The 19333-nt window shown below is 43.0% G+C and overlaps 1 protein-coding gene across 4 annotated transcripts in view; it reads left to right on the top strand.

The window, feature by feature from the left end:
• Nucleotides 1-19333, top strand: part of LOC118782813 (cGMP-dependent 3',5'-cyclic phosphodiesterase) — a 162228-nt gene that overhangs the window by 92142 nt on the left and 50753 nt on the right. For all 4 annotated transcript variants that reach the window (XM_036536389.1, XM_036536391.1, XM_036536390.1 and 1 more), the window contains one exon: nucleotides 17903-17992. In XM_036536389.1, the coding sequence (XP_036392282.1) occupies nucleotides 17903-17992 (90 nt within the window). The remainder of the gene's footprint in view (nucleotides 1-17902; nucleotides 17993-19333) is intronic.

The following is a 19333-nucleotide window of genomic DNA, read 5'->3' as shown; positions in this document are numbered from 1 at the left end:
GCTATCATACGAGGCAGCTATACCCAAGAGCAAGACACTTCACCTGAACTGCCCCATTGAAAACACTGCTGAGTAAATGGTTGGTGTGTGGAAAAAAAAACAGGAATGCATGCCAGCCTCGATAAAAATGAGTGAGGGGACAAAAATCTAAGGGCAATTTGTGTATGATCGCAGACTCGCTTAGGAGGCTGATGATCTCCTTGCTGTCTGTAGCCTGGGAACTGAGGCAATCCTTGGAGCACAGAACCCCCCCTAACCACACCACCACCACCACCACTACTGTGCAAAGCGCATGGCGGAGGTGTTTACTGCCTGCGACGTCTCCCGGTGAGATTGCACACTAAGGGACACTGTACTCCGTGCGGTCAGGGCTAAATGGCGGAATGCTACGGTGGAAGTGGTGGTCTCGTTCCTGCTCCTCTCTGCCAAGTAACCTTTTAGATTTGAGCTTACAGCTTTGATTCGGGCATGCTTAATGCACCTTTTTCATATCTTTCACATATTTTTGCAGCATGATAAATATTGGTTTTATTTAATTCTTGATTTTTTACTCTCTTACACTGATGCTGGCTCCAGGTCAGCAGTTGCTAACCTTGTTTCTTAACTCCTGTAAAGCCCCAGGAGGACCCCACTGACAGAACCCACCCCCCGCCACCCCATAGCACCCACCCTTTGCGTTTGCTTAATCTCAGCCTCAACCCCTCAAAAGAGCACAATGCACTTTGAGAAATTGCAGGTGAGCACAGACCTCAGAGTCCTTCTTGTTTTGCTTTATTTGTAACATCGCATCGATCTTAGAATCTAAACGAGCTTCAACAGGAACAAACTGAGGCAATTCATTCTCCAAGAGCAGAGAGGGAGAGAGAGGGGCCAGAAAAAAAGGAAAAATATGAGATAAACAGTAGTAGTTTCTCTTTCTGGATCCTGGTGGACAAAAGCAGGATCACAAGCAGGTTGTCTGAACTGTTTTAAGATTTCGTCCCACACACTTAGAATAAGACAGCTTAAATCTTTTCTTCAAAAAAAAAAAAGAAAATACACATTTCCTTTTCAGAAACACGTCTATTGCGGTAGACACTCAAGCTCTTAGGTAACCTTTCTGTTCTAGGCCAAGGCAATGTCAAAACACAAGTGATTCATCTCCCCAAATCAAATGTGCATGTGTAGCTTGGTCTTGTTTCAGGGACGCTTCATCATTGTAATATATGACTTGTCACTGCGAAAGCTAGCGCAGTAAGCCTCTCTCGTCTGGACAGGAATTCTTTAATGGAATTTATCGGTGTCGGGAGCCAGCGTAGCACAGAAACACAATTAGGGGTTCATAGCGTCTTCCTGATTTCTCTTCCCATAAACACCAGGGCCCCATCACCTCCTCTAACAACAAATATTGATTCACTACGTATCCATTAGGCATGACTTTCAAGGGAATGACAGTCTGTTAGAGTAGTGTTTTCTCTTTTTAGGCAGTGGAGATACTAGCAACAAAGACCCTGAAGTGAAAAGGGGAGCCGGGGTTAAACCTGCTTTGGAAGTTGGCAGTAAAAGACAGAAGATGTGGAAGGACAAGGTGTGTTAGCCACATAATAGTGTCAGTAGCATTGCTTTCAGGAGATTACCACCAATATGGATTCAGTAACTTTTCAGCCTCTTCATAATTGATACTCTCAACTCATGATGGGATGGATTATAATAACAGTGTGTGAATGTGTAATTTCCATTTGCATTTGAGACATAGACCAGAAAAACCGTGCTAAATAATATGAAAAAACTCACTGGTGAATTTTTCACCTTCCATATGGAGAAACGTGTGCAGTCCAGTGATAGTTGGCCCATGCTATGAGAGAAGGCTAGAGGCAGTAAATGAGAATGATGACAGAGGCTGTAATCAATGCCATTGCAAAAAGAAAGCACAAATTTACTATTGTTTAATTTTCTAATTTTCACTCCACACTCAGCTGTGGAAAACCTTTGTTGTTGCCTCCTGGTAACACTGGCAGCAGGCTTGGCAGATTTCTACTCTACGGTTGAGTTGCAAGTATAGAAAAATGTCATTAAACTGAATTTCCAAAATTTTGGTTGCCAGTTCTCACAGTGGGTTACTATTAAGAAAGTGGGTTACTTTAAGAAAGCTACATTTTCACGTTTTACTTCAAAAGCTGAACCTGACTCAACTACAGGAAAGCAAGATAGTCAACCTCCCTCCCAACATTATGCAAAGATGTCTACAGGGAGCACCAAGCTCAGATTTACTGCCCCCCACTCCCACCCCAACCCCCACCAAGGGACATCTGACAGAGAGGAAGATAAATAGATGCATAGACCTGTCCCACCAATTAGTTAAAAGCCCGAGTGAGTAGATAGAAGCAGTCAGTGTTGACCTTTTCCAGCACTCTGTGAAGTACACATGCAGATGCATGGCGTTTCTCCAGCACTTTTTTTGTCCTTGAGGAATATTAAATGTTATTCATACATGAGAGTGATGGATGCTTGTTGGCTTGTGTATGTAAACACGGCTCCTCACTGTACCAGTGGAAATTACTGCTCTGTAGTCCTAATTTACACAGATTGCTGTGCAGGAGGTGCTCTGGGTGTTTAACCTTAACAGACTTGGGTATGTATCTGTATATTGGCCTGGACAATTTCCACAGCCTTTTCCTTGCTTTCTTGAGTGGATGGTTTGTCAAAAAATGTTGGTGTACTCAGCTGTCATTGTACTTTCCTCTTGGTTAATATAGTTAAATAAAACAAGCACAAATGATTTTTTTGTCTTACTATCAATATATGGCTTTTTAAAGCTAACTGAGGTGATGGCAACACAGACCTGTTCTAGCATGTCGCCACTATGTAGCGCATGTGCAGACACTTGCCTTGTTTGGTTGCAAGAAGCAACCCAGAGGGGGAGACGGGGGACATTACAGCATTAGCATTCATGCGGGTTTGGCCGGGGACACCGGTCTAACTGGTCTAATTGACTTGTCAGGCCAGGGACTGACAGGTTGATTGGGTAAAGCTTTTGCATCCATCTGCTGTGCTCAGGATTGGCATCTATCAGCCTGGGACTGCTGGGCTTGCCCTTGCCTTGTGCTCCACTTTTGCATTTCATTTCATCTCATTCCCTCTGCCCGCTGGAGTTCGCCTGTCGTGAATACCAAATGCAGCCGAGGGGCCGCAGTCCGTTGGGTGAACCCTCACCTCTCCATTAGGGAGTGTGAGCATGGTTGTTGGGCCTCAGGTGATTGGCAAGGAGTGCCTCCTTGATCTGCATGGCATTGCATTGCATGAAAAGTGTGTGAGGATACCGGGTGAAGGAGTTGCCGTTGGCTCCTGCGACTCTTGTCAGGAATGCTGAGAATCGTACACGTAGACCCAACCCATCACCCAACCCATCTCACCCATTCATTACCCTTCTCAGAGTCACACGGAATAAGGGGTTCAGTAGGAAATGGCTCAGAGTGGAGGCACTCCTGGTGGCTTACAGATAAGCCAGAGGGATTTAGAATGCTAACAGAGTAAACGGTCTGCACCAGAAGAGACACTTCCAATCTAGCCCCATTTCTCTGCTTTTGTCTGTCATCCCACCTGCAAGTATCTCAGAGGGATGAACGTAGAGGCAGGGAGGAGGAAGGCCATGTGAGGGAAAGCACAGCCAAAAACAGAGAGAACACGGGAACAAAGCCAACAGTACGCAGTGGCTTTTTCATGTAAATTTCACTTTTAATTTGTAGCATCTGCATGAGCTAGCGGTTAGCCTTAGGTATCCGCTTTGATGTAAGAATAACTTGCGGAATGACACATTGAAAGGAGTAAGGGATTGTGGAGTGTGGTGTAGACAGCGGAGGGATTAGCAGGAGCGGGGAGCCTCTGAGATGCCAAATGGAACGCGTGTGAAATTAAAAGCGCTATTAAAAGAAGAGGTAGGAGAGACCCAGGCTTTCGCATCTCTCGCTTCGGCTTCAGCAGCCAAATCTCAGCACTGATTGTCTCTGAGAGCGATGGAATAAGGTACTGGGAGCAATGACTGATAGGCAGAACTTCCAGCGCTGTGCTGAAAGAATAGACAGACAAAGGCTTGGAACACTGGGAATAAGGCCTTATACGTAGTGTGGGGGAAAAAAGCCCAAAACAAACCACAAAAACACAAACAGGAAAAGGAGCGTGGTGTGACAGAGTGCTGCCTTGTCTTTACAGTTAAACCTTTGATGAAAAGCATAGGATGAGAATGACACATGAAAGAAAAAGTAACTACAAATGATGTTCTTTTACGACAGCTCAGATGTAGCGACAAACACAAGCGTTATTGATCTATTCTCATTCAAAAGAAGCAGTTTCCCTGCTGTTGTCGATAGGTGATTTTTCTTTTTTTGCACAACGTGCCCTCATTAAAAAATGGCGTTGCATGCTGAAGACAGTGAGTGTGATGTGTATGGCATGCGGAATGACACTCCTGCACAGGGTTTTTTTTTTTGGGGGGGGGGTGTTGAGGGGAGGGTTATGTAAGAAGACGAATGATGGGCAGGTTGTGTCTGTGGAGAGAGATAGGTACAGCTGCTTTTTCTGGAAAGCACTCTCCCCACCAGTCGAGCAGACATAATCCTGTTCCCCCATCAGGTCCTTCTCAAAAACGCCCTGCTTATTGCCCATGGTCTCCACGGCTTCTTGAATACTCCTCACCAGTGTCAAGGCCTGAAGGGGAAATCTCTCTGACAGAGATGCTGTGCAATTTAAAAGCATGGTTGAAAGCACAGGACAGCTGGGATAAGATGTAGTGGCTAGGACTATGCGGGCAGATTCCAACACACACAGCCACTTGGAAGTGAAAGAGCAGCTCACCATGGCAACTAATGATAGGAAGCAAAGAAGGGGGCTGGAGGGTGGGGTGACCCATGTGAATCTTGCCTTCAGATGGGTGCATTTGGAGATGGCCGACACCTGAAATGTTGGCTGGCTGTAATTTCAGCCTTCAGAGATGAGGATGATGCTAATGAGTGTTATTCTACCCCTGGAGATCCATGGGAGGGAAAGAAGGTAGCGTGTGCTGTAATTTAGAGTTTGATTCCGTGAGGATACATTTCCTCCACTCTCTTGGGAGCAGAGGGGCATATGATGTCTCCCCTGGAGAGCTGTTTATCCTGAATCCTGATGGCATCGTAATGTATAGTGAAAAAGAACATTGATGTTCATTGCCTGGCATCACAAGGGCTGACACTGGAATGCTTTTACCGAAATTAGCTGTTGGTGCGCAAATTAACACCCTGTCAAGCGTTGGAGTATTGTCAAGGCCCCCCCCCCTTTGCATCTTTATGCATTGCTGCTAACCCCTCCCCTTTTAATTAACTATGTTTCCTAGTGCTTTCACCTTACCATCTGTACGGGTTTCAGTCACTCATACAAATACACACGCACACACAGACACACACATACACACACACAGCTGCAGTAATGAGGTTCGCTCTCTCATACTTCATAAAGCAAAAGTCGTTAATTTAGATTACTTACTCCACACTCTATTAAGCTGAAGCTTTAGAAAAAAAACTACAAAATCCTTAAGAATTCAAAACTATCTAAACTTTTTATTCTGTTCAAGAAATGCATTACTTGCATCTCTGCTCTAATGTGATTTTTTTAATTCAGTTGGTTTTTTGTCTTCAAGTTCTGTCCCCAAACATATTGTTGCCATATGAAGATGTTGTATGTTAACAAATTTTCACGCTGTGTTGTTCTCTTGTAAAGCCATTCACATCTGTCTCGCTTTGATTTTGATAATTGGGTCCATTAAAACCCATCAGCAACATTCCACGCTTGTTGTTACTAAAGTTACCAAAAAAATTCTGAATGTAGACCTCAGTCACTTATTAAGGCTTATTAAGTTCCATTATTGAACACTCAGTGTGTACCCTGGGGGCACACAGGGCAAAGACAGAAAGCTTGAAGATGAAATAGATGAAAAAAGAAATCCTGCACAAAACATTAATACTACAAACCATCTATTTCCCTCACGCACTCCCCTTCCCAATCCCCATTGCTCCAACCCAATTCCCTGAACTCGGCAATCCCCATATTAATACACTGTTGATGGGAACCTTCCACCAGCATGGACACGTGTCTGTCTCCCCAAGCGTGAAGGTAGCATTAGCAGTGAATCTTGTGACCATAGTTTTCTCCCAGCAGCCCTTGCAGTAGGGCTGAGCTATCACAGAGTCACTTCCTGCCTTTTTTTTTTTTTTTTTTTATAGCTTTGCTTTTTCCTCCCGGTCTGTTATCTCCAGCTGGCCGGAGCTTTGCAGCTTGGCCCGTCTGTGGAGGTGTCACCCCACCCCCAACTCCCCCATCTCCAGAGGAAGCTGTGACTTATCGGCAGCGCACTCCTGCACACGCTCCCACTTCTGCAATGAGACACCCTCCGTTCCCATGGCCGACCCATCTGCGTACCTCTCTGTAACCGTCTCCTATTCAGAGAATTAGCCTATTTTCTCAGATTTGTGCTGGTTTCATTCCTGGTCTCCATAGTCTTTCTGAATTTTCTTTTTTTAAAGAAAGAATCCTGCTTTTTCATAATAAATATATATATATATATATATATATATATATATATATATATATATATATTTTTTTTTTTTTTTTACCTGGTTTTCATGTCTATTTGAATGTTTTTATAATACTGCAGTAGTTAAGCTGTAGTCATCACAGGCACTGTGTTCATAGACTGGAAAATTTTTTCCATTATCCTTTTAAAGTGCTGGCTGTTGTCATTTTGTATCTTTTCAGCTCTTTCTGACTGTGCACGTTTGTAGTCCTGAACTTCACTTTGAGAAAGCCATTTAAATTTTTCCACACCCACATTTACACATTATCATTCCACTCGAAGCATTCTGCACCAGAATTCTGAGCTGTAAAGTCCTTGTGAGGTGCAGTAGATGGCTGTGATGAAGAACCCTCCAATCCATGCCGAAAACACTCAGAAACAGGTCTGACCCTTTTAATTCGAGGGGCTACTCGGCTGTTAGCAGTGCCAGCTCCATAACACCTACAGTTGTCACTTTTTTTTTTCCAAAGCGCTGTTCCTCCTCAGAGCCTCATCAAGTCTCCTCCGTTTCTCTCACGTCATTAACGGGTCGCAAATCATATCGCCGTGTGAGCTGTCAAATTTTCCCGACGGCAGCTGTCTCCCCAGCTACTCGGTTTGTCCTTCACCGAGTGAGGCATCGTTCGCTGTCTCTCTGCCAGAGCCCCGTACCTTCTGTGTGGGTCTTGCAGACCACCTGCCGAGGCAGCGTTTGGTGTCTTTATGCAATGCCTTCTTTCCTTCCCGCTTTCCTGCTGCGGTCACGCTAAGAAGGACATGTGAAAGGGGAGGCCATTCCGGAATGTTTCCCTCCTGGCCGAATGTGTTTAAAATACAGCAGGGCCACAGGTAAAAACCACAGCTGTGCTTCTTGCCTCCCCTGTTGGAACCCTGTATTTCCTGTGTTTATTTTCAGGGCTAGGGAGAAGCTGGCAGGGTTCTCCTGTGCAAACCCAGGCTCGCTTTCACATTCAGGGATTACAAAACAGGCTCTTATCACCAGAAGCTCCCAGCGTCCCACACCTTTGTCCGTTCTGCACTCTCCTACACCCTCAAAGCAAGCAGAGGAATCAAATGCTAGTACAAAATAGGTGATCAATTAAACAAGTCACCATGTGTTACTATAAGCACTGTGTTACCTTAAAGCGCAGTGCAAATTGATATTTCTGCTGTCACTTTCTACTTGGAAACAGGCAGACCCCCTTTTAGATCTGGTTGTGTTAAGTAGGGAGAGCTTAAGTTCTGCTCCCTCGTTAGCAGAGTGAAAGGTCTCTCAAACACGCATCATACCCTTGATTGCTATGGCAACCTCAACGCACTTGATACAATTTTTTTTTTTGGCACCGCAGAATTGTGTTCAGTGTCTCGTTATTGCTCTGAAGCGGGCGAAGGTCGGAGATGTGCTGAAAAGAAATGCTTTGACTTTGCTTGATTTCTCTAAATGGCTTTTTTTCATGTCTAGTTTGCTTTAAGAGGCATTCGATTAATGAAAGCATTCCTAAACAAACCCCGCTGGGTCTGACAGAATGGAACGCCCATGCAGCCTCGCGCGAGCACCCTGGTGTTAATACACATGTGAACTTGGATTCTTTCGAGAGAAAAAAAATAACTGTGAGAAAAAGCCCCAAGAAGGAGCTCTCAAAGGAATTGGAATTGAATTGACTGCAGGAAAAGTGAAAGAGTGAAATAAAGAAGAGATCCTTGCCACTTGCCACGAGCGACAATAATTGCCTTCCATTCTTCCACTGTCTGTCAATCAAACACATAGTAGATAAATGTTATGCCATGTCTTTCAAATATAAATTTAAAATTCTATGTGAATCTTTTTAAAGCAAACAATAGCTTCAAGGAAGAGGTACGCAGCTTTACAATAAAATCAGTATTTAAAATTTTAGGTCATCATTTGCACTGCGTTGCAATGTGTCTTTCCAAAATCAGTTGAAAATCTAAAAATTAATATCAAACGTGATGTAACATATAGATGCTAGATAAAAAGAACTGACATACAGAAATGAACGCCTATACTGCAATGATTTCTTTACCAGAAATATACAGTGGATTTGAAGTCTTTCCTCAGGCAAGGGTGCAGAGGATAATGGATAATAACATGTGTCATTGTGCCGGTAATGTGAAGGCATGATCTGTGACAGGAGTAGGGGGAACTGGGGTATTGCGAATTCAGGAAACACAAATGTAATGAAACATGCAAATAGGGTATATCACGAGCTGTAATATGGCAACGCGACCGAAGCATATGAGGAACCAGTGAGAGCTCAGGACTGCTGTAGAGATTGCATTGTGTGAGCTACAGCAGAAACGCCTCCAGACCTTGTTCGATGGCATACCAAGGAGGAGCTTAGCCGTCAGTAAACCGGGGGGGTCTACAGATTGTTTCTTACAGTGATCTGCAGTGTTCCCGGGTCTGGTTATCATCTGCATTGTTCAAGGTCTGGCTGTATTCTACAGTGCATGTGTCTCCAGTGTTTATATGCTACTGGAGATACAGCCCTGTTGGAATAACATCCAGGACCCATACCTTCTGCTGCTGGCCAATGGGAAGTGCCGGGAAACACAGCCTTTAATTTGGGTTTTGGATTATTTGTGAGCATGCTGTAGGTGCAAGCATGGATGTGTGTGTGTGTGTGTGTGTGTGTGTGTGTGTGTGTGTGTGTGTGTGTGTGGAGTGGGGCATGTCTGAGAGGTACCTTCACTGCTCAGGATAAAGAGGTAGTAACGTTGTAAAATGTGGTAACGTTGCATTGCATTAACTTGCAGTTACCTGAACTTCCCATGGTGTGTGTAGGTCGTAAGAGCGAAATTATTGACATTAAGTGGTCTCAGAACATGAAGTGCTGCCATGTGCTTGCGTAAGCATGTGTGTGTGTGTGTGTGACTGTGAGATTAAAGATGTGTTGACACGAGAAAATGGAGAGTGATGTTCAGAGCTGGTTGGTTGGGAGTAAAAAGGCTTTTACTGAAGGAAAAATTCCACAATGCGCAAAGAGCAGATTCAGTTTGGTTTGTGTGAATGTAACATCCAGCTTGTCAGACGCTAGCAAAGCAGGTCGCTAGCGAAGCAGGCGATTCCACAGTCAATCTACAGAAGCGTCCAGGGATACTAGTATCAAGGAATGGGAGTGGGGATTTTTGTAGTTTGCAACTTCAGGTAATAATTTTTACCATGATACCATTACAGTGTCCTTAAATTTCAACCTAAAGTAGTAAATAAATAAATACATTTATTTATGATTGTTGAAATTTAAGGACATTTGATGAAATGTATTTATTTTGTTCAAATGCATATCAAGATAAATACATAACTAATAACTACATAATAAATAAATCACAATAAATTGGCATTTTGTAATCTACATGTTTTCACATATGCATTTATGGTACTTAGCACCTCACTGAGTGTTTGCCCACAATGAGTGGTGAGCGTCGCTCAAAGACCCGGACAGGCTGGCTGGAGAAGCGGAGAGGTGGCCTGGAGCAGACAGATATTCTCTCCTCTTCATCATCTCAGTCACAGCTGCTGCATTTTCAACACGCCCAGCGACTGATTTGGGCTGCTGGATCTGAGTCTTTTGATTCCCCTCAAATCAGAAACGACAAGTCTCCAGACACACAATAGGCCTGTCAAGCATACACTATACGCCTGTACTCTGGTGGGTCTGGCACACACATTAGCCTGTCACAGACACATATAAGCCTGTTACGCTGTCTCGGTGAAGATGTGGATGCAGAAATACAGAAAAATGATCCTTAGATGTACATTACAGCCGGATGGCAGTATGCTGCTGTTTTGGCGGTTCCTCTTTGTGGTTTTAGCTGTGTGATCCATGATGCTTTCTTGATTAAATTGTGCTGCGGGACCAAGGTCAGGGTTAATCCGCTTTCCCTTTGTGATGCGATGTGCTGCCTTTATGTTTGGCAGGGATCAGATGGATGGGAGAGAGGGGACATGTGGAAAATCGGGCTCTAATGAGAGAAGCATTACACGGACCGATAGCTGACACAGACTGAGCTGATAGTTGCAGTTCTGCACTGCAGTAGGTGTGTCAGCAGTCTGTATCATCCCACAGCCTGCACCATATGCCCTATAAACCCTATAAACAAAGAGAAAGTTCAAAAGTGTTTCCCTAATAAAAAAATACAATTGCTAATTGATGTCAGAAAAGTCTTAATTATCTCTCAAAATTAGGCTATTGCTCTCTGTGGGTTTTGGCAACAACCCATGTGTGCCTGGACTTGCACAGTCCAGGCATGTCCAAGGGGATGTCAGGGCCTTGGTGGCTATTTTTATACACTTGCACACGTCAGGACCTTAATTTCAGGATCACCTCGTATTATTAATGTTTTACATGTTAATCTGTTGACCAGATGTGTTTCCAAGAGGGCCTTTCTTCAGGATGGTCTGGATAGTTTCCATATCAACTCATGACCGTGGTATTCGGCTTCACTGGCTGTCTCAGTTGAACTCATTGATTCGCCCTTTGCCCAGTCTTTCTCCAGCTGGAAACCCTGCGGGACTATGGCCCTGCATGATGCAGGCTGGGGTCACCTGCTTTTACACAGTGTCATATGAACAGGTGACAGCCCTGCTGGGGTGAATGGATAGAATGAGTTGAGCTGAGCAAAAGCCAGAGAGATCCGTGCAGGTGTTGTCCTGGAAACAGCGATTCACAGCTGGAGCAGAAACTAGCTGACTTGTGTCACATTAACAGCTTTTTATCCAGCTTAGCCTATTTGATGTTTACAGGGAACTACTTTAACATAGTACTGTCAGCATGGAAAGATGAAAGTTAAAGCGATGTCATAATGCCAGGGCAAGACCAAAGACTGGCTGGTCGTTTTTTATTGTAAGAAACCATAATAAAGTGTCATCTGCTGTCTGTTAAGATGACAGGGTGAGGCTAAGGCATTATGAGGGAAAGCAGATGGCGTATTGAAAGTGCTTGATGTCGGTACAGACTGCTGCCTTTAGATATTGAGGAGTTACGTGCCTCTGTGTGTGTGTGTGTGTGTGGGCGTGCTTGAGGTGAGGCTTGTGGGGGCGGGGGGCACTTTTCCTGTAAAATTATCGGTTTTATGCCATGAAATTAATACATCAATCCTCTTTATCTTAAGGTGATTTTTGACCTTCATAAATAAATTATTTACATGAAACACTGCATTTAAGCAGGAAAAAATAACACATTTTCCTGTTGAGCTCATGAGGTCAAACAGTGGTGCTCTGCATCCATGTTGCAACTGGAAAACAGACTAGAATCGGGGCAAAAAGGCTGTCTCATGCTCCACATTCTATCCTAAATTAGAAAACCATGAAATACTTTATATAATCACTAAAGGAAGAGATGTAGCCTCCCTCCCCTCTTTTTCTTCCCCCTTCTGTTTTGACTGGCTTCGTTAGGGGACAAAATTCCTGTGTTTCTGGAGTCCCAGTACTGACCATCAAAAGCACCTGTCTGCATTCAGTAGATGGGTTTGTTTTTGTGGAGCTGTAGATGCCACCCTGTCCCCTGATATGTCACCTCTCTCAGCTTGACATTTACTCCCTCCCGCCACAGTAATTAATGGGAAAGGTTAATCAACCTGAAGGGCAGCTAAGGTTTAATGAGTTTTACTCAACAGTGCATCAGTACACGCGATCTATCTGATCTGTTCGGAAGTGTGGTGAACCACGAACGCCCCCAACTCGTTGGATTCTCACCCGAAAAGTCAACTTTGCATCTCATTTCCATTTTATTTTTAGCCTAAAAATCACATGGAACATACATAGTTGGCGGCATTTACACAAACTGTGCCGTTTGTGTAGTTAGGCTGAATCTAATGTGTCACTGAGTTACATGGATAACTATTAAATTGATGTATTCCACTCAGTTATTGCTGTTGCGAATGCGCACCTTGACATCAATAAAACTGTAAGGCAAATATCAGCCCACTTTAATTAATTGCAGGGTTGATTTAGAATCTGCAGCGGTACCAACTGTGGGATCATTTTAATTATGCTGCATGACTCGAGCATGAAGTCAAATGATTTTGCTCTACAGAGACGTGCGACATCTCTTGAACTGAATATGAAATGCGTTTGATAAGTCATGTTTTAATAATATTTTTCAGTAAGGTGCTTATGTAGCCAGGGAGGACAAATCACAAAGAATTGCTCATCATTGCAAAGGAGATTAATTAGCGTCTATCTTTGTATATCTCTCTTCTGTCTCGGGGACACCCTTTTTCTTAACGGTAAGCTGAATGAAGGGAGGTGACTGGGAGAGGTGGGATTCATTTGACATGCATCATTTCTGATTGTATGTAGGATAAAATGAAAAAAGAATAGACTGTTGTAAAGAAATAATGCAAATGTGGTGTTAGGAAAAGCCTGCCTCCTTTCTGTCTCCAGTTTTAGTCATCACTTATAAATATATTTGTATGTTTTTCCTTTATGTTAAATAAAGACCTTTTTAAAAGTCAAGTATCTTTTGTTTTTTTTTTCTTTTGTTTTACATTTTTTCCCTTTTTCCAAATTATGCTCTTTTTAATGTTAAATAAAAACCTTTTTAAAAATCACATCTCTCTTTCCCTCTCTCACTGCGCAATATTTCAAGCTCTGATTGTTGGTGCAATTTTTTTTCAAAGTTAAACACATTTTTTAAAGGTTAAAGTGAACTTTATTCCCATTAGTTAATTTAAAAAAGAACTGGCAGCGCTTGACCTGAATCAGTCACTGCATTAAGGCAAGCTTTTATACCTGAGCGTTTTTACACAGACTGGGGCTCAGTAATCTCTCTCCTCAAAACACACACACACACACATGCACATACCCACACACACATACACACACACTTTGTAAAAGAAGAGGTTTCTTTTTAAAAAATTTTATCTCATTCCCAAATTCCCTCTCCTGCCCAGAAGGCTTAGCTTTGAGTGCTTTCATTGAGTAAGCTCCTTGCAAAACCGCTACATCTCAGAATTTGATTTCAGGGAGCAGACAGGGGAGAAATAGCTGGAATTAAGCGAAAACTGAAGATAATAACACAGGCGATCAGGCAAGGTGTCAGGCATAGGGGTCAGCAGCAGGATCACTTAAAGCCAAGGATTTCAACTCATGAGGGCAGGCAAGTGCATGGAAATCTGAGAGGCTGGTTGAAGAGGTCACACTCTTAACTTAAGCGTTTCAGCACTAAGTCTGGTTCGAAGTGATAAGTTCACAGAGAGGGAGAGAAAGAGAGAGAGGCTCTTGCAATTTAAACCTTTGACTCAGAGTCGTAATTGGATTCTATTTAATTCTGTTCTCAAATTGCCGGTAATGTAAATTGTGTAAATTAACAGGCTGCATTGCTGGTGTGTTGTGTTTTTCCACCACAGACATTTAAAGGATTACCGTAATTGGCTGCAACAGTGGAGTGTCTGATTAAGAAAATAATGTGTTTAATTTTGCTGCTTCCCCGTTCTAATTCAACATGTTTTCCCTCGAACAATCACTTTCGGTTGCTGGAGTCACACAGCTTTTCATCAGGAGTAACGAAAAGTAGGTCTATATCTCAGACAGACATTGTGCCATTACCAAGACTTTTTCTGCAGGTCGTCTTTAGGAAACTGATTTATGACTGGGATTAAAGTTATGGGTTATTTGTTCATTTAAAGGTTGTGCAAAGTCTTTCACTGATTTTAATGTGATTTTCATGTTGTAATGGCACCATTTGTAGGAAAATGCAAACACACATTCTTTGATCATAGACTAGACGTACAATAATTAGCTTTTTCTTTTTTTCTCTTTCTCCCTCTCTCTCAAACACATATACACACATACACACACACCTCCCCCCCCTCCCTCCCTCCACAGACACACACGGCCGTTTTCCTCTTTCATCACAAAAAGCAGTAACTGATGGCTCTGGCCGGGCTCTCCGCCCGAGCGGTGTGCGCTGCTTTCACATGTCGTTACCCCGAATGTGAGCCGAGCTGTTCGGTGACAGCCGCCGCACGTGCCCTATCTGCGAAGCTCTGCCTGCGCAGCGTGAGGAATGTGATGGTAATCTCCCTGTTTTCTTTTTTCGTTGCAGGGCATGATTAAGTCAAGCAATGCCCTTCAGGCGTCCCGGGCTCTGGGCGCCGCAGGGGCTATTCCGCCTCTGGCAAATTTTCAGCCGCTCGTACGCTACATTGTTTATAGTTTGCCTCACCGCCAGTCTAGCTTTGCCTCTGCGGTGATTATGCGGACTGTGTCTGATTTATGATTTGGGAGGAGTGGCGATAACCTGGGGAGGGAAGCAAGCTGTAGCTGTTTCCTGCTGTTCTGGCCAGGTAGCGGGAAACCGTTCGCATGGTGTTCCCGAACATTCATGGCTCAGCGGTGCCGGTGGTGGGAAACCGGCTTTGTCTCGTGACCTGTTAGGAAGTGTGAAATGCACAGCACTTCTCGCTGCATCGACAAAAGCTTTCCACCTCTGTCTCAGCTGTCGCAGCACCGCTCCAGATCAGGGCAACAACTGCAATCATTGGCTTTTAATGTTGTGAAGCAAACAGGACTTGGCAGTGTGTCCGGATCAAATCTTAGCGTCACACAGCTGTTCAATCCTTCAGCGTGTCACTTAACCTGAATTGCTTCAGTAAATATCCGGCTGTATAAGTTGAAATGTGTCAAATGCAAGTTATAAAAGTCATTATGTATAAGAAGAACCTGATCCACCAATAAACAATACTCTGACAGATTTTATTTTAATGGAGTATAGCTTAGCTGTGATGTATTGAATTCGATGTATTGAATTCCTGTGTTTTTATACATTTAACTAACAAAGTTACTTTTACATATTCAAATGAAGAACCCAGATGCACCAGGATTTGTGGTGGAACCACATGCAGTCACTAAGTCCAACCCTTCTTTTGCAGTGGTGTTAGACGAAATTAATGCAACATTCATGAAGCCCAAGTAATAATTAAAAAAAAACTTTGAGTCTTCAAGGCCTTTAAAGCTCTGTGTGAATAGAGCAGTCAGTAGCTGTTTCAGATTTCAGTCAGTGTTGCACTTATATTTTCACTTGTTATTTGTATCATGTGCAGCATCCAGTGTGCTTTGGTGCCACCTGTTTAAGTCTCGATTCCTCCGGTGTGGATTTCAGTATCTCGGGCCTTCATGGTTTGGCAGACAAAGCTCATCTGACACAGACTCCTCAACTTGGGAGAGTTTCAGCAAGCTCTGGAAAACGTGGCAGATCTGTTCTGGAAGTGTCTCTGAATGCTTGTCTTGACTTAGGAAGGTCCTCAATAACTTGATGGGTAACTCAGCAAAGCTCACAGCTTTTTCGAAGTCGTATTTTAAAAGCTGTTTAGTCAATTTTGAGTGAGCTGAATTGCCATTTCAATGGCAGAAATTGATTTCTGCTGTTTATTTTTTTTTCTCCCCAGCAAGTGCCTTTCAATTGAAATTGGAAGTAATCAAAGGAGGCTTGGCAAGCTTTTACTGCCAGGGTACATTTGAGAGCAGCGAAAATAATTTTCTTTTATTCTTATTCAAGTACGAAGGCAATTGAGTCCTTGGAATAAGTCAGTCCAATGCAGAAAGTATATGGTTTTTTTTTTTTTTACAAATGAATGGATGAATAAATTAAGGTGCTGTTTGATTTGCAAACTCATTTCCCCTTTTCGGTGTGACTTTCTATTAGCATGAGCTCACTGGGAATGAGGCAGGCTGGTTCAAGATCTAGGGCTGTCGCTACGGAAACACGTCTGTTAAAGACTTGCCTTGATTCGCTGTGTGTGAGAGGCAACATACTGTATGTTTTGCCGCATGGTTTGTTTATAACGTGGGGGTACCGAGCCTCAATTTAGGACCTGCAGTCCTCTTCAGGTCACCTTGCTCCACCTCACAGTGAGTCATCTCTTGGTGCTTCATGTCTCTCTCGCATGGAATGTGCCATAATGGAAGATTGGTCGGCAGGAGGAGGAAGACGCAAAAGCGCAAGAGCTATAGCTGCAGCCATGGAGCGTGCCGAAGCCATGTGTAACATATATTTTGGAGGGGGAAGGTTCAAAACAGTGGAGGGTTTAGCAGTTTTTTAAATTACAGGATGGTCTCGTAATGTTATTTTTGTCTTACGGGGGGGGGGTGCTGCATCTTCCCCCCAGCCCAACAAGTTGATAGTTTCCCCAAGCTTTCTGAATGTGTCTACAGTTGTATGTAAGAAATTTTAATACTTAACTATATCTGTAAAAACAATGATTTCACCTCCATATGCTTCACACCTTTCATACACTGGGGGTTATGTAATTTTAATGCAATTAAATGCAATTATATGTAGGAAATCAGCATGAAATCTGTATTGTGCAGACTAATGACCTTGTACAATCATGTAGTAAAACCCATTATTGTCTATAGAGAGCTGGTGGCAACTAGGCGTGGAGCCAAGTAGATGATTTCAAATTTTATAGTGCTACACATGGCCACCCCGGAACAGCCAATCAAGTGAAAGTAAGAGGTATCACATTTCTTTAAAAAACATACTGAATTACCTGCCAGTAAAGTTTTAAGGGCAAATAGTTAAAGAGAAAAAATACCTTAGGTTAAAAACAGTATTTAAATATTTTTTGAGTTATTTATGATTTTACATCGAAATATTCCCATTGACTAACATGGATAGAACATTCAGAATCTGAGTCTGTAACATTTGCAATTGATGTCACAATCAGCCTGCATCAGATGCCATAGATACAGACTGTTTCTTGAGCAAAGCTTGTGCTAGGCTTTTTCAAGCTAACTTACAGTTTGTCCTCAAACTTTCCTTTCTAGTTTTAATTTATGATCTCTTTTGCCAGCTCAAATATGTGCTCATAAGATAAGATCCACCATTTGTTTGAATGTTTTGCAATTACTTGATGCAGATGACAGTAAAAACTTCCATTTCCATACCCTGGCATAATACTGTCTTTAAACTGTCCTTCTCAAATTGGAGGCCATAGTTGATCCATATCTTTCATCTGTGGGCAGATGAATCCTTCTGGTTTTCTGCCTGTGGGTCTGGGTAATGATGCTGATGATGAGGTAGTGTTACTAGAACAAGTTTGGAAAAACACCCACAGAGGGAAAGGTGAACCATGAAACGGGAACAGGTCTGCAACCCCAATTAACAATTAAACGCACAGGTTCTGCCAGGCTATAATTGCAGCGATGAAACTGCTTTTTGAAGTGGACTGTGAGGAAAATTATTTTGTTTATTTTTTTCTTTGCAGTGGCAACACCGCTCTGGTGCTAACTTGTCATTAGAAAAATGTTCCCTCTGTTTTGATTTTAATCCTTTTTTGGTTGTTTTTTTGTTGTTTGCTTGTTTTTTTTTCCCCCAGGATGCTTTGCTCAGGCTTGCCTCCATTATTGAAACCAGCTCCTTGCGGGATGCCATCAAGGAAGTGCTGGAGGCTGTGCTCCCCAAAGTGGTACGTATCCTCTACGCCACCTGTTACAGCAACACTCAGTTTACTGGATGTGTTTTATGTACCCATCACTCTCTGCCTCTCCCTGTGTTCAGCCCCACAGATCAGGGGCATAAAACCGTGATCTGCAGCAGAGGAAAACTGTGCAATTAATTTTGTTGTGATATTTACGAGTGTCCCTCATTTGCATGCGTAGATTATAATTACCATAATCAGTGGTCAGTTTGAAAAGGGAGTTGTGGGGGATTGACGCATATATTGGGCCCACTCTGTGTTTTAAGAGGGGCATATGAGTTATTGTGCTGTTATTATTGTTATTACATCACAAGTGTATGATTTCTCACACATCCAGGACACAGTTACTAATGACAAACATATGTTTGTTCTTTAGTCAGTGACAAATTGTATCACTATGCCCCTTTTTTGACCATAATTGCCCAAAGCTGACTTTGAATCTTTGACACAGAATCTTCTATTGCAATAACACATTAATAGCAGGGCTGTACCAGCCACAGTGTAAATTCAACCTTAGACATCCCATTCAGTCAAAAGAAAGTCAAGTCTCCATCTTTTTCTCCAATTTTCTCCATCTGTACTCTCTTTTTCAGAGTTACAGAGATTTCAGAGTTTTATTCTATAGACCTGGGTCTATTTGAAAGGAGACTGTCTTCTAGCTGACAGTCTGATTATGACACTGCGATATGAATGGGTTTGCTGTTTGGTGTTTGTCTTCAAGGATGGAAGTTTTATGTGCTACCATAGACACTCACCAGTCCATGACCTCATTTATGCCCAAATTTTCTCCCACTGATTGATAGTACGCTCGCCGGGCAGAGGTAATGACAGAGAGCAGCCTCCTGACTCTCTGATGTGTTCTGCACAGCGAAGGGGAAGGACGGGCTGTTGATGCCTCTGACACGTTCGAAGAAACAAACTAATTTGTTCCATCTCCGGCGCTTGCATTTTGTGAGCCAACAGCCTGTCTGTCTGAATGAGGGGAGGGAATAAGGCAGGCAGCAGCTCCTGGTCAAGCATGCTGACTGCATCTGCAATGTGCGACAGCTTCAGCTTTTCACTGAGTATTGGAAAAGTTAAATTGGTGTCTAATTGGAGTCGCATTGGGCTGTCGAGCAATTATTAATAAGAGCTGTGGACAATGGTGCATCTCGCCTCTAATTTGTTCAAACTATCTGGCTACACTAGAGCCTATTGTGGTGTGGCTCCAATAGTGCCCTCTTCTCAACCCCTGAGAGGTCGTTATACATGTGCATACCTATCTCTGTGCCTCAGTAATTTCCTCACTGTTTGCGCAGCTTTATCCATATTTTTTTTTAAATGAACCTT

Source organism: Megalops cyprinoides, chromosome 9 (assembly GCF_013368585.1).
Source record: "Megalops cyprinoides isolate fMegCyp1 chromosome 9, fMegCyp1.pri, whole genome shotgun sequence".
NCBI classification, from domain to species: Eukaryota; Metazoa; Chordata; class Actinopteri; order Elopiformes; family Megalopidae; genus Megalops; species Megalops cyprinoides.
Note: the sequence above shows the minus strand (reverse complement) of the source record. Positions and strands in the feature narration are given on the sequence as shown.